Raw genomic sequence first — 19,255 nt, 5'->3', positions numbered from 1 at the left:
CCACCTTTTCTTGTTAATTTACAGGCTCGACGCGACACGTGACGTCCGGTCCTCACTTTGATCACTAGCTTGCGGCTGCCAAGGCATTGTGTTTGGCGCCGTAGTTTGGGCCACTTTGAACACCTGCAAGAATGTCTGCATTCACTTCCAGCGCTACAGCTCTTACGCCTAGACCCGGTCAGCCCATGGCCACGCTGCACGAAGGACACCTTTAACACTACCAAGCAGCACAGACATCGGACCACGCTGCTGACTGCCCAATCACCAGTACCGTGCCACACTCATTTAGGGGCGGTGGGAAGCAATCTGCCGCACCCGCCACCCCACTCTTTGCCCACCATTCACTATGGTCATTCCAGTTCACCTTCACGCCGTACCACATGCCCAGGCACATCATCCTGGGCAGATTTCAGATAATAAGCGGAAAAAATTGCGGCTGGGGCATTCGCACCCTGCGTTTATGATGGCTTTGGAAAGTTCCAGCAGGCAGGTACATTTTCACAGCCTTGCTGTGTCCTATCCTAGACTATGACCTGCAGGGCAAACAGGGCTGCGTAACTCTTCACCAATCCTGGTCACACGTCTGCCTAACTTGGGACACGCGCGCCCACAGAGTCTTGCGCGACAGGAGCGCGCCACCTTTCCAAACACACCCGACGCTCTCAAACGGCCTGCCGCCATCTCACCACAAACGAACACCTGCACATTGCACATTACTTGACACGGGCGAGCGTTTGGCACGCCAATTGCGTGCCACAACACGTGCCACTATTCTACCCGCTGTGAACTCAACATGCCAGCTAGGCAGTTGAGTCCGTGAACAGCTACTGACTATTGATCAGCGCAGACGGGAGGTGCTGTCGCTCACCAGTAACATCAGGTGCTGCCGCTTACCGCCCGCGCGCAGTTCCGCCCCCTCTAGTGCATGGCCTCGTTGTAGATGCGCTGGTAGGTGCTGGCCGACTGCGTCCAGCCGAAGTCCTGCCGCATGATACGCGGCATCAGCTCCTGCTGCCACCACGTGCGTCCGTCCCTGTGACGCAGTAGGCGTATGCACGGAATCCGTAGCAAGTTGGAGTGTGGTCTGGCGATGAAGCACGCCCGTCTCAGCGCCAGGCATTACGAGTGCAACCTGCTCATAAGCTATGCAAGACGCTGAATCCCGCGCAGAGTGGAAACGGGGTGCCGCCCTCACCTGTAGGCGTTGATAGCCCGCTGCAGCGCGTGCTCCACCGCCGGCGCATCCTTGGCCGTGAACGTGAAGCCGTTCTTCTCGTGCTCTGGCATTGCCTTGGCGACGTCGCGCACCGTGTCAGCCAGCCCGCCCGTCTCACGCACCACTGGCACCGTGCCGTAACGCAGCGCAATAAGCTGCAGTCACACCAGGGAAGTACGGCGAGTGTTTTGGCCCTGATCCCATTGCCACTAGACACTAGTGTAGCAACGACACAATTGTGAGCGCAACACGGACCCCAGCCCCGCGCACCTGCGTGAGGCCGCACGGCTCGAACATGGAGGGCACCAGCAGCATGTCGCTGGCGGCGAAGATGCGGTGGCTCATGGCCTCGTCGTGCCGCAGCACGATGCGCGCGTCGCCGCCCGCGCCCACCTCCTTGGCCAACGCCTCCCACTCTGCCTGGTCCTGTCGTACAGCGACGGCGGCGGGAGGAAACCAGGGAAGCATTGAGCTCCATGGAGGGCGGGCCACAGGCACCCGGTTGGAAATGCATGCAAGCCATGAGCCGGCGCAAGGCACAACACCTCAACCATACCTTGGGGTCAGGCGCGGTTCCAAGCACCACCACCTGAGCTCCCGCCGCCACTGCCGCCTTCAGTCCCGCCTTCATCAGGTGCAGCCCCTTCTGCTGCGTCAGGCGGCTCACGATGGCGATCAGCGGCCGACCGTTCGGTCCCCACGGCGACCCACTGTCGTTCCCGTTCCCGTTGCTGTCATGGCCATTGGAACCCGGCAGCACGCCGTCGAAGGGCAGCCCAAGCTCCCGCAGTAGCGCGGCCTTGCATGCCCGCTTGCCACTGAGGTCCTCCGACGTGAAGTGCGCCGGCAGGCACGGGTCCGTGGCGGGGTTCCACGTCTGCAGTGATAGGAACACTAGGGTATCGGAGGAGCCCATGGTAATGCGCGAGCTCCGCAACCACATTCGGTCCCTCGCCGCCTCGCGCCGGCACACACCCACCTCATAGTCGAGGCCGTTCAGCACACCCGCCAGCTTGTGGCGGTGGCGCTGCAGCATGTGCTGCAGGCCCTTGCCCTCCTCGCCCAGCACCTCGTTGGCGTAGGTCGGCGACACTGTTGTGATGCGGTCCGCGTACACGATGGCGCCCTGCACGGGGCACGTACACGTATGTACATACACACACGCATACGTTCAAGCGGGATTGATTGCATGGCGGCACACCAGGAGAGACGGAGTGCATTGTTTCGGTGCCGCACCTTGAGCAGGTTGAGCCACATGTGGCCGTAGGGGTTGCCGCTGTTGTTGGCGGGGGCGGGCGGTGGCGCGTTGCCATCGAGCATGATGTCGGGGGACGTGACGTGCGCGGCGCGCGGCGTGAGGCCCATGTGTTGCAGGAAGGCGCCGTTCAGGTGGCCCTGCGTACAAATGTGTGGACCACCGATTTACGGAATCGTTGTCTTGTATGTGATACAGCCTTCATGTTACCCCAGCGAACTGGAATGGAGTAATGCGTGGCAAGTTACCGTACGCAAGGCCCCTTTAAGGCTGATTACCGTGCACGCGACAATAGAAGTATGGGCTGGTCATGGGGCGAGCTCAGCGAGATTTCCAAAACCACTCCAAAAAATGGATCTTCCTCCCACCCACCTACCTGGAAGGCCATGTTGTGGATGGTAAGCACCGCACGCGTGCGGGCCAGGCCTGAGGCCCGGTACGTCTCCTTCAGCAATGGCCCCTGCATCAGCATAAAATGTTGTTGGTCAGTATATGTGCGCTGTCTGGCGCAAGACTGAGCTGTCCCCTCCTCTGCAACACCAGGCTCTCCCTGTGCACCGCACAAACTCGCCATCACGGGCGCTGCGTACACTGGCCCGCTGCTCACCACTGCCGCAGCCTGCCAGTCATGGCAGTGGATGATGTCGGGCGCCTCGTGCTGCCGCTGCGCCAAGAACTCCAGCGCCGCGCGCGAGAAGAACGAGAAGCGCGCCCCGTCGTCCGGTTCACCGTAGAACTTGCCGCGCCAGAAATACCTTTGCACAGCAACGATATGGACAACACCATAAGCCTCAGTCTGCCCCACGCAAAGAGTATTTGATACACATAGCGGGTGCATCGGCATGCAACACTGATGGGGGGCCGCGACACCCACCGCTCGCTGCAGTTGGGCTCGATGAAGTAGACGGGTAGCCCGTCCACCAGCCCGCTCCACACATATGTCTCAATAGTGCGGTTGGGGTCAGGGCCCCACGGCACGTGCAGCGTCGCCATCTTCTTCAGCTCCTTAACGTCGTCTGCACATATAGCCATGCGTGGAAGACTTCAGCGGGGAATTGAAGCTCCATACTTGACATATCACATATGTGGGTATGCAAATGCGTGTCGCTTGCAGCCGTAGCCCTGCGGCTGATTGACCCCGAGGCCCCAGCCGCGTACAACACTCACCGTACTTGATGCAGTCGTACTTCGGCAGGATGATTTCCGTCAGCAGCCCCGAGGCCTGGTGCGCCTTGGCCAGCGACGCAGTCACGTCCGCCAGGCCGCCCACCTGTGCAGCACGAGCAAGCAAACCTTACAGCCAAAGGAGCCCCGTAACTCCTTAGCCAAGGTTGCCATGTGCCCGAAGAACTATGTATGGCAAGCCCCCGCACGCATCCTACCTGACATACCGCGCACGCAATGCCGCCCGACCCAGTTCCCCCTGTGCCCTCCACCCATCGCTTGATCCCTCGCCGCACCTTGGCCACCGGCGCCATTTCGCTGGCGATGTGCACCACGTTGAGCCCGGGCGGCCGCAGCCAGGAGCAGCGCCCCGCCAGCACGCCAGCCACCTGCCGCTCGTCCTTGTTGTTCCGTATCTCCTGGTAGGCCTTGATCAGGCCCATGTCGTGCTGCCACGCCAGCACGCGCAGCACACTGCCCTGCTCTGGCGTCAGCAACCGCGCCGCCACCAGCGCCTCCAGCCGCAGCAGCAGGCTGCTCGTCTGCATGGAGCAAGATGCGGGGAAGGGTACGTTTAGGGACACTGTATAGCTAGGATTGGTGCTGCTGTCGATGGTACAGATTAGAACATGTGGAAGTACTGTACTGCGTGAGTCCACACCTCTGTAACTCCTACGAACGTCCCATCTATCGACCAGGGTGCCTACTCACCAGCTCCCGGGTAGACGCGTATGTCGGGTTCAGCGCCTGCACCAGGCCCACACCCGGCGCCACCTCCACCGCGACGGTCCAGTTGCTACCGCCCTTGTTGTCCCACCTGTGTGTGCGATTTCCTGAAATCAGTGATAAGTCGAGCCAAACGTTACGAACCCGCTTGCTGTCCTCTGCACAATGCTCGAACATGCGTACCCCTCCAACGCGTATCCTGCACCTCAAAAAGCGCTAAGCTCCTGTTACCCCGAGATTCAACTTGCACACTAAAACCCTCCGTCACTTACCTCTCGTGCCCGCCCACCAGCCCCTTGAAGACCATCTGGGTCTCCAGGTGCCACGACGCCGACAGTTGCTTGATGGGGATGAGGTATGAGCCCTGCCATGCCTACAGTATACATGGTGCATGCACTCTTTACTGATGGTACAGCTGTTTGAGCACGTCGGTCGATCACACCGATTGAGCCCCATCCACCATTTCCAATAAGAACCTGCCTGCGGGTCCTCGCTCTGGCGCTCCAGCTTCACGTCCAGCTTGTACTGCCAGCCGCTGTGCCCCATGTGTGCCCTGAATGATCGCGGGTAAGTGCACGGCACACACGGTATCAGATTTCCATAGCCCGCTGACCAGCTTCCCGTGCTGAGGTATGATGCCCTGACAAGCTGATACCATCAAGCCTCCACACGGCCGCAGCGTTTTGCTGGCCTTACCAGATGTCGGACGCATCTTGCAAAGGCGTGCCACGACTGCGGTATAGAATGCGCACAGTGTATGACGGCTGCGCCACAGCCACCTGTCATCGCACAGGACACTCCTGAGTGACGGGACAACCTCGTCAAGGGTCGCTAAGGGCTAGCGCCCCCACGAATGCACGCCCCACCCCAAAATAGCGAGGCAAGGAGTGTGCACACCAAGCAGCTTGCAGACATATTGCGGCTTTGCACCAACCTGGACTTTGTCGTCCAGATTGCTGAGAAGGTCGCCATCCTGGGCGATCAGCTGCACTGCTGGTTGCTTATCTGGGTTGCTCTCCGTGGCCGTGCCGGGCCCGTCCTGCAGTGCAGGTTTACGATTTAGCCTCGCCAACCCCACAAACAGCCATGGCTGCTCCAAGCTGCTCATTTCCGCATCCTGCCCAACAGCCACGGTGCCGGAGCCGCAGTCCGTTCGCGGTGCGCCGCGGCATGCCATGTCGACAGCCGCTCCGAGGGCATCATCAGCCGGGCAGGCCATACGCAAGTCTAGGTAGTATCCACTTGTAACCTTGTGTACCCAGAACGCGACGGGACCCACCAGGGCGACGGCGCTACGAACCATTCGGTGACTCCGAATCAGGCCCTTGAGCTGACTCGGGCACGACGGCACGACTTTCCGTGACTGCGTTTGGCTGCATAGAACACGTTGCTGACTGAATCCCGCTGGATGAAGCTTCATTGCCTCGCAGCTCGCCGCAGGTCAATATTTGGGTTCAAACCCTTGCAGGTCAGGAAGTTTGATCGTCAACGAGGGCCAACGATAGTGGGAGAGGAACAAATTGATAGGGAAACAAGAAAGCGAATAAGCGAATTCCGGCGAACAAGTACTAAACGATGACTTCTACTGCACGAGGTAGCCTAGAAACAAAGGAGTGGTCCGTAGAACACAGTGTTAAGTTGAGTCTTGCTATTATTGATAGAGCCAGGGAGTTTATGCAGGGGTAAGGTGTCAGCTGACACTACGCCCTGGGCCGTCCATCGCGATGAGCCGATCGCCGACGGCTTGAATGGCTCGCGCTCGGCATTCTAAAGTACCCTGGCTATGCCTAAAGTATCAAGGCGCTGCTTTAAGGAGAGGCTGTCACAGGAAGACGAGACATCGGCAATGGCAAACGCCAGCAAGTGCCGCTTTGGCAAGCCCCGCTTGTTCCCTTTCAATGGCGATGAAACTGATGTGCTACCAGCAGCAGCGTCGCTGAATCTGGCTGACAAGGCTCGTGCAACACCCTTCCCCTGCACCCGCGCAACAGGCCAGGCGGACAACCCCATCGTGGTCCTGACAGCCAACTCTCAGACCCTCATCACAATCTTCAGTTCAGCCCGTGCTTGACCTTGATTAGTAGCCATGGCGTCCTCAACGCTGCGCCTCGCCTATGCGGCGGCACGGTCACACGGTGCGAGCCCAACCTTGACCGTGCATTTCGTTGCTGCGCCGACAGTAATCTTATGGTACTCACTCGTGCCCTCAAGTCTGACAACCTAGCAGAAGATGAACACGCCAAACAGCGGATTCATACTAGACAATATGTGTACGTTATACATGTAGCCAGGGCACGCAACACACCCAACTCGACCTTGTCAAACATAAGGGGTGCCAACTGCGAGACTGCACGCCGCAGCGCTGTTATTCCCTTGCCGTGCTTTCGTCAAAGCGCCGGCCATCAAGAGCACGTACCTGACAGCCATAACCCGGGGTGTTCGGTCATCGTATACAAACAACATGCTCCCTCCACCTCCACCAGCCCCTTAACATCATCCCCTCACCACCATCCCCGTCCGGCTCCTGCTCCTCCCCTCCATGCCTCCCCTCCATCCGCCCCGCTTCCTTTACTGCGCCTTCTTGGCTGCCGCCGCCGCCTTTTTCTTCTCGTCCGCGTACCGGTCCGTGGCCAGGCTGTACAGGTAGGTGCCCAGGATGGCGATGAAGGAGCCGATCCAGTTCAAGCCGGACACGGGGTTCTTGAAGAACATGACGGACGACACCACCACCGCCACGCGCTTCATGGTGTTGCCCACGCTGAAGGTGACGGGGCTGATGCCCTGGTCCAGCACCATGTACGACAGCTGCGTGTGCGCGTGTGCGGGGCACGCCATGGATGGTGGGAGGGGAGAGGCAGGGAGGAAGGATGAGGAGTGAGTGAGATCAAGGGGGAAGGAGGCGAGGCTGAGGTTGCTCGTGTGCGGGCGGAGTCGCGGCGGTCCCGTCCCCATGCTCCCGACCCACATCGGCATCGCCCTCTCCCATCCCTGCGCCAACAGGCCAAGGCCACCACTTGGCCAGCACTGCAAACTCTCAAGGATTGCCCCTCGCCCAATCCCGCCCCTGTCCTCAGGCCCCGCATCGCCTCCGGCGCGCGAGATGCACGAGACATTTCCTGCACCCACCCCTGGGCCCCTGAAACCCTGCCCCTTCGCTCCCTCCACCGCGCCCCCAGATCGCCGCCGCCCCGCCCCCCTCCCCACACGCACCTGGTTGTACAGGTGGTAGAAGAAGCCACCCCACAGCAGCAGCTGCGCCGTGCCCCACTCGCCGGTCTTGGCCACACTGGCCTCCCACATGCCCTTCCAGATGCCGCTCTCAAAGTACAGCGAGGCGGGCACGCAGTAGATGAGCGAGGCGAGGGAGATGAGGCCGAACAGGTTGATGCCGTCAATGTGCTGCGCGGTCAGGAGACAAGGAGTTGCAGGGGCATACACATTGTTGAAGTGGGTTGGGGGTATGGGCGGAGTGGGGACTTGCTGGCATGCGCATGCGCTTTGCGGACACTGGACAAGACGCCAGTACTGATGGACAATGAAACCAAATGCTGTCTTGTGGACACGGTTCAGCTGCTTCCCCCATGCCGCATCTTAGATGCCATGCCGCTGTCCCCCCTGCCCCGCTACCCCACCCACGCCCATTGCCCTTCGCGCTCCTCCTCCCTCGCACCTTGTAGTCGTTGAGCGACTTCTTGGAGTAGATGTTACGCAGCACCATACCCATGTTGCTGATCATGGCATTGTTGAAGCCGCTCCAGGCGAACGACACCTGGCAGCAGGAGGTAGGACGCCGCTTAGACGGAGAGGAAGGGAGCTGGGATGCCGGGACGGGGGCCGAGCAAGGCCCCTGCCCTGGCTTGCAGTCTGGGGCCACACCAGCCGCATGTTGCTCGGCCGCCAGCTCCTCAAGCCCCGCCCCTGCCCGCGAGCTCCACTCCCAGTTTGGGCCCCTAGAACCAGCGCCTCTGACCTAGCCAACTCCCGTGCTTCCGTCTGCTCTCCACGCCCCACGCCGCTGTTGCCCTCCTGCTCTCCGCCCCCCCCCCGCTCTTCTGCTCACCTCCTTCATGGCCGACAGCGAGCAGCCCGCCACGATGGGCAGCAGCGACGCCCACACGTACCTGAGGCCGGCAGGCAGCAGAGCGGGGGTTGGCAACGAAAGATATGCCAAGCAGTGGCATGCAGTTGGAGGTCCGCGTTGTGATATTTAGCTTCCCGTGTGCCAGGCTCGCCAGCATACGGTGTGGCCCCTTCACCACCTTCTACCCATCACTGCCAACTGCCCTTTCCCGCCCTTTCCCCCTTGACCCTCGCGCCCCTCTTCCCCGGCTCCCTAATCTACATCGCCGCTCCCTGCGCTGTCACCCTCCACCTTCACACCCGTGCCCTGTCCTCTGCACATAGCCACTGATTTCCTGCATCCCTGCGCTTTCCTCTTCACCATCAACAGACGCATACCCCCTGTCCCCTTCCACCCCTCCTCCCTGCCACGCCATCAACGTGCACCCGCACACGCACACTCCCACTCCAGCAGCCGCGCCCTATCTCATCCCATACCGGTCTCCGTTCAGCCGTCCTTCTGGTCCCCTCCCTCCCCCGTTCCCTCCCCGCCTGCCCTTGTTGGCCGCCCCCCTACAGCTTGTCGGGTCATGCGTCTTGGCGTCTCCTGCCCCACGCACGTCTTGTCATCCGTCCTCATGTCCTGGAGAATCGTGCAAACAACATCCCTCCCCTCGCCGCACCCCTCGCCCCAGCCCGCACCCACCAGGGGTAGCCCACGCCCAGCAGCGGCCCGCTGAGCGCCACGCTGAAGACCGGCTCAGCCGACTTGACGATGTGCGTGAAGCTGACCGCCATCTGGCTGAAGCTGACCACTGCGGCGATGTGGCCCACGGTGTGGAACAGCGCCACGGGCATCAGCGCCATGAAAAACTTGGAGTCCACCTGCAGGAGGGAGCGGACGGGAGAAAAGGTGCGGAGGAAGAGGGAGGGGTCAGGCGGAGGGAAGGGAGCACCGGAGGGCGTTGCCGTGAGCTCGGGTGTGTGAGTGGCTGCGTCCCATGCGCCGCTCAAGCGGTCTGCCCAATGTGGGGTGTGCGAGTGCAAGCACTGTAGTCTTCCTAGGCAGGTAGGGATGCAGGCAGACATGCGGGAAGGTAGACAGCCTGGTGGGCGACCATGCAGGTAGGCGGGCAGGCAAGCAAGCGGGCGCACGGGCGCTGCTCACCTTGGGCACGGGGTGCAGGCGGGTGATCCACAGGAACGCCATGAACAGGCCGCTGGCGACTGCGCGTGTGGGGGTGGGTGAGCAGGCCCGGCTGAATGACGCGTGGCTACCATGGCAGCTAGCTAGACACAGCAGGGGTACGTGCTTGGGCATGGTGGAGATAGATTACTGGAGCGGAATGATGAGTGGTGCATTGGGTCCTCGTGAGCAATGCGGGTTGGCGCGCGCGGAATGCGCGAGGCTTCCCGGAAACGCTTCGAGTGAGAGGTACACAGTTGTCACGTGTGCAGCTGAACCTCTCTCGGTGCGTCCCAGATTGGTTTGCAGGCGTTTTGCGCCTGTGCCCGCCCTGCTCACCCAGCTGCCATGTCCCGATGAACCAGGGGCACGGGAACGTGTTGAGCGTTGACTTGTTGACGATGTTAAAGATGATGTTAAAGGCATACCTGCAGCATGCATGTGTAAACCCCTGTGCCGCCAGCGCTATGGCCGGAGCTCGGCCGGAACGTCTCAACGCGTCACGCACCAGAGCACGATGTAAACCGGCAGCTTCCAGTTCGACTGCGGCGCCTCAGCCGGCACGCTGGCAGCAGAAGAAGCTACGATAACACTTTCTCCACGAGCGTGTTGCTGCTGTGAGGCATGTTGCAGTGGGCGTGGCACGACAGCCTGTCGCGACTGCACGCCGGCCGCCACCGACACCGCTGGCCGGGGCAGTTGTGTACCTAGGCATCGAACAGTGATTGGCGCACTACGACATTTCGTTGATACCGGCGCAGTGACCGGTGCGCGAAGGGCGGCCTGCATTTGACCCTAGAATGTATATGCCGAGTGGTCGTTGCTTGTGTAGGGAGCGGTCACACGTAGCAGGTCACTGTGGCGGCAAGACTTTACAATGAGCGCGGGCAATTGAGCGATGGAAGTTCGCCAGTCGTTGGCCATGCGCCCCATCATGGGGTCTGGGGCCGGCCGAAGCCAAACTGTTTTTCGAGTCATTTCGTTCTCGGATGACACACATAATCAATTCAGCTTTCAAAATCCCTTCCATGCCACTTGACGGCTGGCCAATTCACAGGTGCAAACGGGAGAAGGCAGGCTTCCGGGAATTCGACCACACGCGGTATCAACCAGATACGGTCCGCATCCCCAATAACACGTGAACGCTGCCAAAATTAAAGTTATAGCAGAGGGAGCTGACTGGAATGACGGGTTCTGCAGCCCCACACGGGTCCGTGCTGAAGCGGGTTCGGGCAGGCCACCACCTGCGGGGTTCGGGCTGGCCCCCTCGAATGCGCGGTGCAACTTCCTCATCCCGCACGCAATGTCCAGCGCCTGCATGCCTCCACACAGCCGGTACTCAAGCAGCTTGACTGGCTCTGGCGCCCACCACCAGCGCCCAGCGGCTGCCTTGCTCACCGGAGGGCGCCGGCAAGCCGACCCATGGCAGGCTGCCTCATCGCTCCGACCGCTCCATCATCCAGTCCACAGCCTCCTGCGCGTGCGGGCGTGTGCGGTCGTTGGGGGGGGGCGGATATGGACTGCTGGAGTGCCGGGCTTGAAGTAGTAAGCTGGCTTCTGGCCCAAGTCCCCCATGCCGCCTCCCTCAACTGCATTGCATAGGCACAACCTGCTGGTGCAGCTCACGTCCCCCTGGGGCTGGGTTAATCGGGGCTTGGACTTGACTAATCCCCCCCCCACACACACACATACGGTACACACACGCGGCACCGCCGCCACCAGCACACCTGCAGGTCCTCCCGCCGGCCCGCTGCACCGGCATGCTGCCCCGTTTCGGCCTCGACCTCCCCGCGGATGGTGGGCACTGACAAGTAGGCCGCATCAGCTGCCACTGACATTGGGCCACTCCCTGGGACCCGGGGTAGCTGCTCCTGCTGGTGCCGGTGCTGGTGCTGCTCAGCTGCGGCGGGTGCTGGAGGCTGCACGGCGCTGACGCCACTGCTACCCGCAGGGTCGCCTGCAGAGCTAGCGGAGCCTGCGCAGGAACATCAAATGCGGCGCGAGTGCATCTGAGTTCGTCTATCGTCTACCGCGCAACTATGATAGCGCTGCTCGGCCACGTACACCGTGCCACGGCTTACCGGCCTTGCTGCGCATCATACCGCTCTCGGCTGCGCGCGCCTTACAGGCTTGCAGCTTTGACTTATCAGCAATTGTTTATGTGTGTCTGCTACTCGGACCGTGTGCAATTCTTCGCTTGGAACGGGAGCAGGCGAAAAGCGAACGCAGCGCGGACTTGGCTCGAGGGAGCCCCATGGGACGGTCCTATCCCGTCGTGTAGTTGGTGAACCCCCGCAGGTGAAGCCAGGGCAATCGTGTAGGATGGGTGGTGGCACGAAGGAACAACAGCAGCTGAAGGGGTCCCGAGCCCGCACGATGTCGTGTTGCGCACTGTGTCTGAAATCCCAGGCACCGTGTGCCGTGCCACTTGTTGGAAGGGGGAACACGGGCAAGTAGCCGGCTTTACACCCACTACTGGTGGTTCCGGCACGCCGCAACTATGAAGCGCCATGACAACGCGATGCCTCTATGACCGCGAGTGGCACCCCAGTTCAAAACGTCTTGCTCAAACACGGGCACAGTACACACCGCGCCGCCCCGCCAACCTACTCGGGCCCCAGCCCCTGCCGCCACGCCACGCCAGTGCCCGGACGGCTTACTTTCGCCATGCGGCCATGTTCTTTACTTCCATTATGCATACCAGTAACAACTCTTAAGCTCGAAGCCTTCTTACGTATGCACCTGTAGCATCATATGTACATGTTCATGGGTGCTCAATGCCATAACAGCGGCCAGACTTACAGTATCATGCAGGACATGGCGCGAACTATGACACAACACACAACCTAACACAACAGCAGCGCAACACCGAGCAACACCACGCCGTTATTGCCGTGTGACCCCGTCTTTTCACACAGCACACACGTGCACCTGTGACATCGAATAAGGTACGTCACCAGCAATGCATCATCGTCATGTAAGCTACGGGTGAGACCTGTACAAGGGTGGCGGGTAGGACCCGTACCCTGGGCCGTAGTACGGCGGCGGCGCCGCCTCCCCGTAACCAGGCGGGTAGTACGGCGGGTAGTGTGGCGGGTAGTGTGGCGGGTAGTGTGGCGGGTAGTGCGGCGGGTAGCCAGGGTACGGGACAGCCGGCGGGTAGCCAGTGGGGTGGCCCGCCAGCGGGGGCTGCGCTGCTGGAGGCGGCGCGGGTGGGGAAGGCGGCGCCGGTGGGCAGGTGCCGGGCACGGTCACGTGTGCGGCTGCGGAGTGCACCACGGCCCCGGTCACGTCCACCAGCTGCCAGCGGCACGTGGTGGTCAGCCCCGAGCACGTGCCCACCTGGCGGCGGGGGGGGCAGGTGCGTGCGGGGGAGGAGAGGGCGCAGTGGGGCAGGGCGAACCGGGAGATTTACGCGCAGGTCGGGTGAAGGGACCCGGAGTGGAAGTAAGCGGAAGAAGCCCCTATTGGGATCCGGGCTAGACAACCGCGCCCCAAACCCTCGCCCAGAGCCATGCCCAGAATCCCCCAGCACCCTTGCCCAGCACCCCTACCTGGGCAGTTGCGTCGAAGCACAGGCGCTGGCCCCTGTCCACCGCCGCCAGGGCGAAGGCGGAGGCGGCGTCGCCGAAGCTCAGGGACACGCGGGGGTCGTCACAGCCGCCCGCCGCCGGCCGCGCCGCCAGACGGCCCGCCAGTCCGCTGCGCGCCGCACCGATGATTGCGGAGGAGAGGTTGGCTGGGTTGACTGTGGCGCCGCTGAGGTAGGCTCCGCCCGTGGCGTTGGCGATGGCAGTCGCCTTCATGGTAGGGAATGGCATCGGGGCAGGTGTTCGACACCGTCACGTTGTAAGTGATGTTGGTGCTGGTGTTGGTGCTGGCGGCGCTGCTGGTGGCAGTACTGGTGGGTGCAGTGTGACTCATAAGACTTTGGAGGTGGTTGCGCTGGTCGAGGCGAACGCTATGCATACGGCGCAGTACAAACGCGTCGTAAGCAGCTAGATTGCAGTGTCACCCAACAGTCAAGCGGCTCCAGGGGCCAGTGCACCAGTGCCTCATCAGGAGCTGGGCTGCTGGCCAAGCAGAATACTCCCAGAACACCTCCAGCCTGCCGCACCTGTCCCCACTGGTTGAGCTTGCCCATCTCCAGGGCAATGACACGGATGCCGCGGCTGGTGAGAGCAGCGATGGAGGCCGGCAGCGTGACGCCGGCGTTTGAGGGGTCGTGGCCGGGGTTGTCACCAAACCAGATCTGCAGAGGATGACGAGGCGGCAGGGTGGCAGTCAGAGCACTTGTACCGGCACGAGTCACTTGCGACTCGCAATTTGCGGGCGAGCATTACATGCGAGGCCCGCTGCAATGGTTTAAGCTGTCAAGCCACCTGTGCCGAGCGAGGCATTTCAATGCCAGCGCCTCCACTTGCCGGCCTGCCTTCCCCACGCCCCTCCCCAAGCCCGTTTCCCCTTGCCCCCGCCCGCCCTCCTCACCAGCCACTTGGTCGCGTCCGACCGCCAGCTGACTCCGGGGTTGAGCGCGCACTGCTGCAGAGCGTACAGCTGACCCTCCGGCTCATCTCCGCCGCCATTGGCGGACCAGGTGTCGATGGCAGCCTGCGCGGGTGGGGGGAGGGAGCAGGGGGCAGTGGGCGCGAAGCGCCCCGTTCTGTATGGCCCTGGCATCTGTGTGTGCTCAAAAACGATACGAAAGCCCACCCATCTGTGTCTGTGTGCGCGTGCGTGTGTGTGTGTGTGTGTGTGTGTGTGTGTGTGTGTGTGTGTGTGTGTGTGTGTGTGTGTGCGTGCGTGCGTGTACACGGTCGTGGGTTTTACGCCAACCGCCGTCTGTGGCGGCTAGTCGCTCGTCCGGCAGAGCACACCGGCCCCCCCTGGGCTGCGTCACAGCGTCTACGCTGTGGACACGGTGATGCACCACTTCCCCCCACCCGCCCCCTCCCCCCCTTCTGCATTGGGTTCGGTTTAGTTTGGACTGTTGACTACAATCCCCCTGCCCCACCTGGATGACAGCGGGCGGGTGTGGTCCCACCGCCAGGTCCAGGTGCCACACGAACACGTCGCCCGTGTCCCGATACTGCGCCAGGCCGAACCACACGTCCACTGCAGGAGGCAGCGACAACAGCAATACGCGCAGGAGGAGGATGGAGGAGGAGGAAGAGCAGAGGTGGATGGAGGAGGACGGGGAGGAGGAGGAGGGCGGGGCGGCAACGAGCGGATGTGTGGCAATGTGTGGGACGGGAAGGAAGAGGATGTGCAGGCTTCGCGGGTGCTGGCAGTGAGCGTGGTCGCTAGGGACTGGGCGTCAGCGATTTCTGGGCTTGAGGTTGGCAGTAAAAGCCGCACAGCGGCACAATTGGAGCAGCATGGACCACCACTCACTCACCCCTGCACTCACTTGATCACTCACGTAATATATTAACTTCACAGTCTCACCGACTCACTTCCCTCACTCTTCATCGGCCTCACCCGCGACCGCCGCGATGGCGTCTTTGATGCGCCGCGCCTGGGCCCGCACGTCGGCAATGGCTGTGCCCATGCTTCCAGTACTGTCGGTGAGGAACAGGATGTCGGTGCGGCCGGGGTCGGCGCCCGGCGAGGAGGAGGAGGCATTCGTGTTTGCGGCGGTGGCGTTGGTATCAAAGCACAGGGCGGGGACGGATACGTAGCCTGCGGGTTGTGGGGATTGTGTGGTTGCATGATAGGGTCGTGTGTGGGTGTGGGGCGATGTTAAGTGTTGAGGTTGTGCGTGGCGCCAAGGCTGGGCGGGTTGGGTAGTGGCGCGGCACCCTTACCCGCTTGCACGGGCAGGGGCTTTGCGCAGGCGCTCTTCGCTGCCAACCTGCTCCCTCCTCACCCTTGTCCCTACCTCATGCCGCTGCCGCGCCTCCCCTATCCCGACTCACGACTGAGGGTGCCGTTGGGCGTGTACACGAATTCATCCTCCGCCACATCCTCCGTCTCGTTATAACCGCCCACCAGCGCCGTCGTCACCGTGCGCCAGCGCGGCCCGGGGCCGGGGCCGGCAGAGCCACCGGTGCTGTTGGATTCAGACTCGGATCCGAAATCTTCCACACGGATCAGGAACTTGGATCCGGAGCTCGTGCCGCGCAGCGCCAGGCCGCGGCTGGAGAACACCGGCAGCAGGCGGGCCGCGGTGTTGCTACTGCCGCCGGGGCCGGGGCTGGGCAGCGGCTGTAGCAGGTTGTCATTGCCCTCGTAGCCGTCTGGGCCTGCATGCAGTGCGTGGCGGCATCAGGTACCGTACTTGAGCCCATGTGAGCAGTTCAAGGTTGGTCATTCCCCGCATACACATTACACACACAGATGCACACATCGTTACACCCCCCCCGCACATCGGCCCACCCGGCGGCAGCAGATCCACTTCCTCCGTCACCACGGGGGCAGTGGCGTACTCTCCGGGGTCGATCACCGTGACGGTGCCCTCCACGTGCCGAACGCGGAAGTTGAACACCGGGCCAGTAGTGCCGTTGCCGCCATCGCCAGCTTCAGGGACGGGTGTCGCGCTCAGCCGCAGCACTGCGAGTGGGGCAAGCGGGGCACAGCTTGTTGGGCATCAAAGCGGCACTCACCACAATGCGCATACCACCGTACGGCTTTAATGCCTGTCGAGCAGCGCCCGTGACCGTAGCACGCGACACGAGCAACCCAGCCAGCATTCCACCGCCTCCACCCGTTGTCGAAGATGCTTTAAGGAAACGAAATGCGCACCCGTGCCCCGGTGTCACTTGCACGCACACGCCGCGGAGCGCACAAGCTGCGCACACACACACACACACACACACACACACACACACACACACACACACACACACACACAAACACACAAACACGCACCGTACACCACGCGGCGGCCGGCGCTGTCAGCGAAGGCCAGGTTGTCGGTGAACACCTCCAGGGCCGAGGAGGGCGGAGAGGGAGGCCGGGGCGGCCTGCGGGTGGGCAGGTGGGCGGGCGGGTGGGTGGGAGAGGGGAGAGGGGTGGGCGCTATGGTTGAAGCAGGCGGCAGGGCATCGATTGGGGACGGGAAGCGGTGCAGCTTCAGCGGGGAAGGGGCGCGGGAATGAAGGGCGTGTACCGCATACAGGGCAGCCGGCATTACACTTGCAAGGGGCGGGTACCTTGGGCTTGGGGGAGGGGCGTTCGGCGGCGCCATTGGCCGTGGCGGCGTGGGCTTGGGCGGCGGGCTCGGAGGCACCGGCTGCGGTGGGTACAGGCCGCACATGCGTCCATGAGACAGGAGCGGCCTCACGTCCATAGCCCTCCCAAACCATGCCAGCAATACGTGAGCCCGCATGCATCTTGAGCACTCGCCCAGAAGTAGTTCGCTATAAGGAGCAGGTGCGGCCCCACTACTGTGGCTATCGCTGCCGCTGCTGCTGCTGCCTCACCGGAACGGGCGGGCGCGGCGGGGGCGAGGGCGACGGAGGCAGTGGCGGGGGGCGCGGCGGCGGCGGCGGCGATGGCGGCGGCGGCGAAGGTGGCGGCGGCGGGCTCGGGATCGGCACCGACCTCCCCAGATCCAAGCTGCATGAGGCCGTACGCGCTACCAGCACGACTCCATCAAACGGTGCGCCGTCGCTCGTCAGGGTCATGTAACCGCCGTAACCGCCGCCACTGTATGGATCGGTAGCGGCGGTTATCGAGATGGTCCACTCGTCCTTCTTGTCGTACAGGGCCAGCCCCGCGTACGACAGAATCTGGGAGGTGGGCTCCAGCGGATCGTCCGCCAGCTGGACCAGGTTGTCGTTTCCGTTGAAGTCGCCTGGATAAGGCGGGCGGGTAGCGCGCCAGGGGCGTATCAGGTGGATGTGATACACGCAGTCCCTTGGGCGTGGCGGAGGAAGCGAAGGACTCGGCACCTACCTCCTGTCCCTCTCCATGCTTCATAATAAAATACGGTAGCACACAGCCTCTATCCTATCAAGCGAATAGCCGGGTGCCCCATCCGGCTCAGCCCATCTATCCGTTGCCATCCCCACTTCTCTATCCCCACTCACCCTGCCCCGCCAGCGCCAGGCTGTAGCTCTTGCCGCCGTAGCTCAGCTTCGCACCGCTGCTGCCGACCGCGCTGCTGCCGCCCCCGCCGACCAGCTCTTTGATCAGGTACCAGGGGCAGCCGCCGCCGTCCTCGTTGCCGGAGGGCTTGAGCGCTGCCGTCAGCACCAGCGTCAGCGGCTTGGGCGCGGGCGCAAAGGCGCCGCTCGACAGCTGCTGCTCTGCGAAGCTGAGGCTGCAGGTGAGGGCCATGCGGCTGCCGGGCACACAGTTGCCTGGAGGGCAGAGGCAGGGGCGAGGCGGAGTTGGGGAGAGGGAGGGGAGCGTGTGGCTGCGTCCCGCCAAAGATGGGAAACCGCCGCAAGAACACAAAGCAGCACGCCCTGCGCGCGTGCACCGGGGGCCTCACCAGGTAGGATGTGCTCGGCACAGAAGCCCTTGACCTGCGCGTCACAAGTGCTTGGGTAGGTCACCCCGCCCGCGCACATGACCAGGTTGGGCGGCGGGAAGTCGGGGCAGCCGCCGGACAGCGCCCGCCGGTGCGCCGCCAGCCGCTGCCGCCGCAGGGGCTCCGCCTGCACCTGCTGCCTCGATATGGCCGCGTCGACGCCCCTGTCGTGTGAGCCCCATGTGTCAGAAGCCGCTTGACGGCGAGGAGCTCCGCCGCCGCTGGCCACGTGGCCGGCGTGGCCCTTGGCGTGGCCTGCAGCAGCCGCGGCGGCCGAGGCGGCGGCGGTGGCGCTGAATGTCGCATCGTAGGCGAGCACGGCACTCTGCGCCACCAGGCATTGCGTTGGTGTGACGTTTGTGAATGATGCAGCAGGAGTAGGTGAGTGGTCAGTGCACCCGGGTTGTGGAGGCAAAGTAACCCCTGGCTTACCATGGCTGCACGGTGCTTGACGAGGCTGCTGGCGGTGGTTGAGATGGCAGGGGTGAGCAGGGTGATGGGATCGGTCAGCGGGATGTCACCGGCGGCGGCGCCCGCCGCGGCCCGATGCAGCCTGGCTGCATCCGTGCATCCAGCAAGAACCGCAGCCAGGACCAGCACCGGGACAAGGGCTGCCGGCGCCCGATGGCTGTGGCCGCGTGCCCGCGGCATATCGCGGGCGGGGTCAGTGCCGGTTGCTTGCTAGGGGTAGTGAGGCTGTCGCGCCCAACAGGCCGTCCACTGTGACTATGCCTTGGGCTGGCGGGCCGAGAGCCTTCTACAACTTGCTGAAGGCGGCCGCCGGTCGCGAGGCCCGGTCGGAGGAGGTGCGTGCTGGTGCCAGGACACGCCCTCGTACAGCGGGCGTGTACGAGACGGGCAGCTGCGAGGAACCGGGGGAAACACTCGCTCCGGCTCAGCGCTGCCACGATGCTTGCAGCTGGAGCGAATATCGAGAGCTGCTTGGGCCGGTTGCCGAGTAGCGAGTGAGAATAGCAGGTAAGAATAAGTGCGTCGCTGCTACAGAACTGCTCTGCGCAGAAGCATGCGATACCGCTGATGAACTACGTAATAGTAGTTATTGTAAGCAAAGTCGCTTAGCATTAAATTGCATCGCCCAATACCAAGCGACACGCGAAACTGGCGAAAATACTGGCTGTCAGACTGGCTGTGTCCCGAAGGCTTGATCTA

At 62.7% G+C, this 19,255-nt stretch overlaps 4 protein-coding genes across 4 annotated transcripts; all 4 read right to left on the bottom strand.

Annotated features, from left to right (window-relative positions):
• Positions 1-6: 6 nt before the first annotated feature.
• Positions 7-5,999, bottom strand: CHLRE_16g663850v5 (uncharacterized protein). Its single transcript, XM_001701434.2, has 17 exons — positions 5,641-5,999; positions 5,296-5,400; positions 5,058-5,140; positions 4,842-4,914; positions 4,634-4,734; positions 4,347-4,452; positions 3,932-4,177; positions 3,639-3,741; positions 3,346-3,487; positions 3,079-3,226; positions 2,848-2,931; positions 2,453-2,611; positions 2,196-2,342; positions 1,773-2,093; positions 1,487-1,642; positions 1,196-1,371; positions 7-1,033 (listed from the first exon to the last, which is right to left on the bottom strand). The coding sequence occupies exons 1-17, from the start codon at positions 5,662-5,664 to the stop codon at positions 919-921; spliced, it is 2,289 nt and encodes a 762-aa protein (XP_001701486.2). The 5' UTR covers positions 5,665-5,999; the 3' UTR covers positions 7-918.
• A 51-nt stretch (positions 6,000-6,050) lies between these two features.
• On the bottom strand, positions 6,051-10,461 carry CHLRE_16g663800v5 (uncharacterized protein). Its single transcript, XM_001701435.2, has 8 exons — positions 10,115-10,461; positions 9,946-10,034; positions 9,589-9,647; positions 9,127-9,305; positions 8,422-8,482; positions 8,032-8,130; positions 7,572-7,760; positions 6,051-7,166 (listed from the first exon to the last, which is right to left on the bottom strand). The coding sequence occupies exons 1-8, from the start codon at positions 10,393-10,395 to the stop codon at positions 6,930-6,932; spliced, it is 1,194 nt and encodes a 397-aa protein (XP_001701487.1). The 5' UTR covers positions 10,396-10,461; the 3' UTR covers positions 6,051-6,929.
• Positions 10,462-10,570: 109 nt separating this feature from the next.
• CHLRE_16g663776v5 (uncharacterized protein) lies at positions 10,571-11,922 on the bottom strand. Its single transcript, XM_043071035.1, has 3 exons — positions 11,688-11,922; positions 11,334-11,581; positions 10,571-11,080 (listed from the first exon to the last, which is right to left on the bottom strand). Exons 1-3 carry the CDS (start codon positions 11,701-11,703, stop codon positions 11,042-11,044), a joined length of 303 nt encoding a protein of 100 aa, XP_042915677.1. The 5' UTR covers positions 11,704-11,922; the 3' UTR covers positions 10,571-11,041.
• A 135-nt stretch (positions 11,923-12,057) lies between these two features.
• On the bottom strand, positions 12,058-19,252 carry CHLRE_16g663750v5 (uncharacterized protein). Its single transcript, XM_043071034.1, has 14 exons — positions 18,518-19,252; positions 18,047-18,410; positions 17,640-17,912; positions 17,031-17,404; positions 16,761-16,840; positions 16,477-16,571; positions 15,985-16,158; positions 15,525-15,851; positions 15,088-15,288; positions 14,621-14,721; positions 14,095-14,217; positions 13,724-13,858; positions 13,161-13,406; positions 12,058-12,948 (listed from the first exon to the last, which is right to left on the bottom strand). The coding sequence occupies exons 1-14, from the start codon at positions 18,734-18,736 to the stop codon at positions 12,589-12,591; spliced, it is 3,072 nt and encodes a 1,023-aa protein (XP_042915676.1). The 5' UTR covers positions 18,737-19,252; the 3' UTR covers positions 12,058-12,588.
• Positions 19,253-19,255: the final 3 nt, after the last annotated feature.

Source organism: Chlamydomonas reinhardtii, chromosome 16 (genome assembly GCF_000002595.2).
Source record: "Chlamydomonas reinhardtii strain CC-503 cw92 mt+ chromosome 16, whole genome shotgun sequence".
NCBI lineage: Eukaryota > Viridiplantae > Chlorophyta > Chlorophyceae > Chlamydomonadales > Chlamydomonadaceae > Chlamydomonas > Chlamydomonas reinhardtii.
This window is presented reverse-complemented; position numbering and strand designations above follow the sequence as displayed.

What these genes read in the sequence shown, in the direction of transcription:
- CHLRE_16g663750v5 (XM_043071034.1), bottom strand. Translation starts at nt 18,736, where the DNA reads ATGCCGCGGGCACGCGGCCACAGCCATCGGGCGCCGGCAGCCCTTGTC. An exon ending in TGCCGAGCACATCCTACCTG is followed by an intron (nt 17,913 to 18,046) that starts GTGAGGCCCCCG and finishes TCTGCCCTCCAG; the next exon opens with GCAACTGTGTGCCCGGCAGC. An exon ending in CGCCATCGCGGCGGTCGCGG is followed by an intron (nt 14,722 to 15,087) that starts GTGAGGCCGATG and finishes TGCCTCCTGCAG; the next exon opens with TGGACGTGTGGTTCGGCCTG.
- CHLRE_16g663776v5 (XM_043071035.1), bottom strand. An exon ending in GCCGGCGGGAGGACCTGCAG is followed by an intron (nt 11,081 to 11,333) that starts GTGTGCTGGTGG and finishes CCGCACGCGCAG; the next exon opens with GAGGCTGTGGACTGGATGAT.
- CHLRE_16g663800v5 (XM_001701435.2), bottom strand. Translation starts at nt 10,395, where the DNA reads ATGCAGGCCGCCCTTCGCGCACCGGTCACTGCGCCGGTATCAACGAAA. An exon ending in CATCGGGACATGGCAGCTGG is followed by an intron (nt 9,648 to 9,945) that starts GTGAGCAGGGCG and finishes CCACACGCGCAG; the next exon opens with TCGCCAGCGGCCTGTTCATG. An exon ending in AGTCGCTCAACGACTACAAG is followed by an intron (nt 7,761 to 8,031) that starts GTGCGAGGGAGG and finishes CTGACCGCGCAG; the next exon opens with CACATTGACGGCATCAACCT.
- CHLRE_16g663850v5 (XM_001701434.2), bottom strand. Translation starts at nt 5,664, where the DNA reads ATGGTTCGTAGCGCCGTCGCCCTG. An exon ending in TTCGTAGCGCCGTCGCCCTG is followed by an intron (nt 5,401 to 5,640) that starts GTGGGTCCCGTC and finishes CCTGCACTGCAG; the next exon opens with GACGGGCCCGGCACGGCCAC. An exon ending in ACTGGCAGGCTGCGGCAGTG is followed by an intron (nt 2,932 to 3,078) that starts GTGAGCAGCGGG and finishes ATGCTGATGCAG; the next exon opens with GGGCCATTGCTGAAGGAGAC.